Source organism: Dromiciops gliroides, chromosome 3, assembly GCF_019393635.1.
Source record: "Dromiciops gliroides isolate mDroGli1 chromosome 3, mDroGli1.pri, whole genome shotgun sequence".
NCBI classification, from domain to species: domain Eukaryota; kingdom Metazoa; phylum Chordata; class Mammalia; order Microbiotheria; family Microbiotheriidae; genus Dromiciops; species Dromiciops gliroides.
This window is the reverse complement of record NC_057863.1, coordinates 582125089-582126789: the sequence shown is the minus strand read 5'-3', so window position 1 is coordinate 582126789 and position 1701 is coordinate 582125089. Positions and strand designations below refer to the sequence as shown.

At 43.6% G+C, this 1701-nt stretch overlaps 1 protein-coding gene across 1 annotated transcript; it reads left to right on the top strand.

Moving 5' to 3' along the window:
• Window positions 1-286: 286 nt before the first annotated feature.
• On the top strand, window positions 287-1249 carry LOC122750509 (olfactory receptor 51I2-like). The gene has a single exon (XM_043997256.1). It carries the CDS (start codon window positions 287-289, stop codon window positions 1247-1249), a length of 963 nt encoding a protein of 320 aa, XP_043853191.1.
• Window positions 1250-1701: the final 452 nt, after the last annotated feature.

Genomic DNA, 1701 nt, shown 5'->3' with positions numbered 1-1701 from the left:
TTTGGCTTAGTTTTTAATTCTAGCCTAGGTCATCTAAAAAGGGAATGCATTCCAAATATTAACTCCAAGATGCATGATGGGGGTCATCTATTGTGAGGCCCTTAAATACTGCTTTATAACTCCAGGGGGGTCTAAGTTCCAATATTTGGATTCTCAGAAACATATGTAGGGCCTCTTCTATATCCCCATGGGAAAAAAATAGACTTTCATTTTACCTCCTTTCCAGGTCTGTCTGGACAGACTGAGGAAGTGTGATCTTTTAAGAATCTCCTATTGCACTCCAAGGATGTCCCTCTTCCACTCCCATGACAACAGTTCCTTTTTCCAGCCATCTGCTTTTCTACTGATTGGCATTCCAGGTCTGGAAGCTGTGCATAGATGGGTCTCCATCCCTTTCTCCTCCATTTACACTGTGGCTCTCACAGGCAACTGCCTAATTCTGCTAGCTGTGAGGAGGACTCCTAGTCTGCACCAGCCCATGTATTATTTCCTGTCTATGTTGGCTCTCACTGATCTGGGTCTTACTATGTGCACACTTCCCACCACCCTGGCTGTGCTTTGGTTTGACTATCGCCACATAGCCTTTGATGCCTGCTTGGTCCAGATGTTTTTCCTTCATTCCTTTTCTGTTGTGGAGTCTTCAGTGCTGCTGGCCATGTCCTTTGACCGCTTTGTGGCCATCTCTAATCCTCTGCGCTATGCATCTGTCCTTACCAACAATGTTATTGGAAGAATTGGAATGGCTATTGTGGCCCGTGCCACTGTCTCACTCTTTCCTGTCCCCTTCTTGCTCAAGAGGCTGAACTTCTGCCCTAGAAAAATCTTTCTGTCCCATTCATTCTGTTTTCATGCCGATGTTATGAAGCGGGCCTGTGCTGACATCACTGTCAATATTCTATATGGGCTTTATGTAGTGCTATCTACAGTGGGTATCGATTCCTTGCTAATTGTTCTCTCCTATGGACTCATCTTATATACAGTGATGGGTCTGGCCTCTCCTCGAGAACGGATTCGGGCCCTCAACACCTGTGTTTCCCATATTCTGGCTGTTTTGGTCTTCTATATCCCAGTGATTGGAGTGTCCATGATCCACCGCTTTGGTAGACATGCACCCCCCATTGTACATGCCCTTGTTGCCTATGTCTATTTGATTGTTCCCCCTGTTCTCAATCCTATCATCTACAGTGTTAAGTCCAAGCACATAAGGGAGGCACTCCTCAAAATGCTAAGGAGAAAGGACCAGGGGTGATTTGGTCAGGGAATAATGATAGGATCCTAGAGATCCTTTGATGGTAGTGGTGATAGTGATGGTGGGGTTAGTAGAGTGGGTACAGTGAGCAAGCAGTTAGCACAATGGGTAGAAAAAGTTCTTTTCCAGCCTTTAACTAGATGGAAAAACACAGGGAGACCCCAAATCTGATTGTAGAGAAATAATTCAAACATTTAGGCAACTCTAAGAGGTTTAACTAGATGTTCTTTGATTTCCCTTCTAGTTCAAAATTTATTATTCTGTAAACCCAGTTTAATGGATGAGACAAGGCACAAGCCCAATTAATGGTTCAATGGAGGCATTATCCTCCAGCATAAAGTCATCTGAAGCCCAAAGATATAAAATTGAGAGGGAGCATAATGAAGAGTCTTGGTCTTGAAGGCAGAAGATATACACTCAAGTGTCTGATCTCATATTTATTAATTATATTA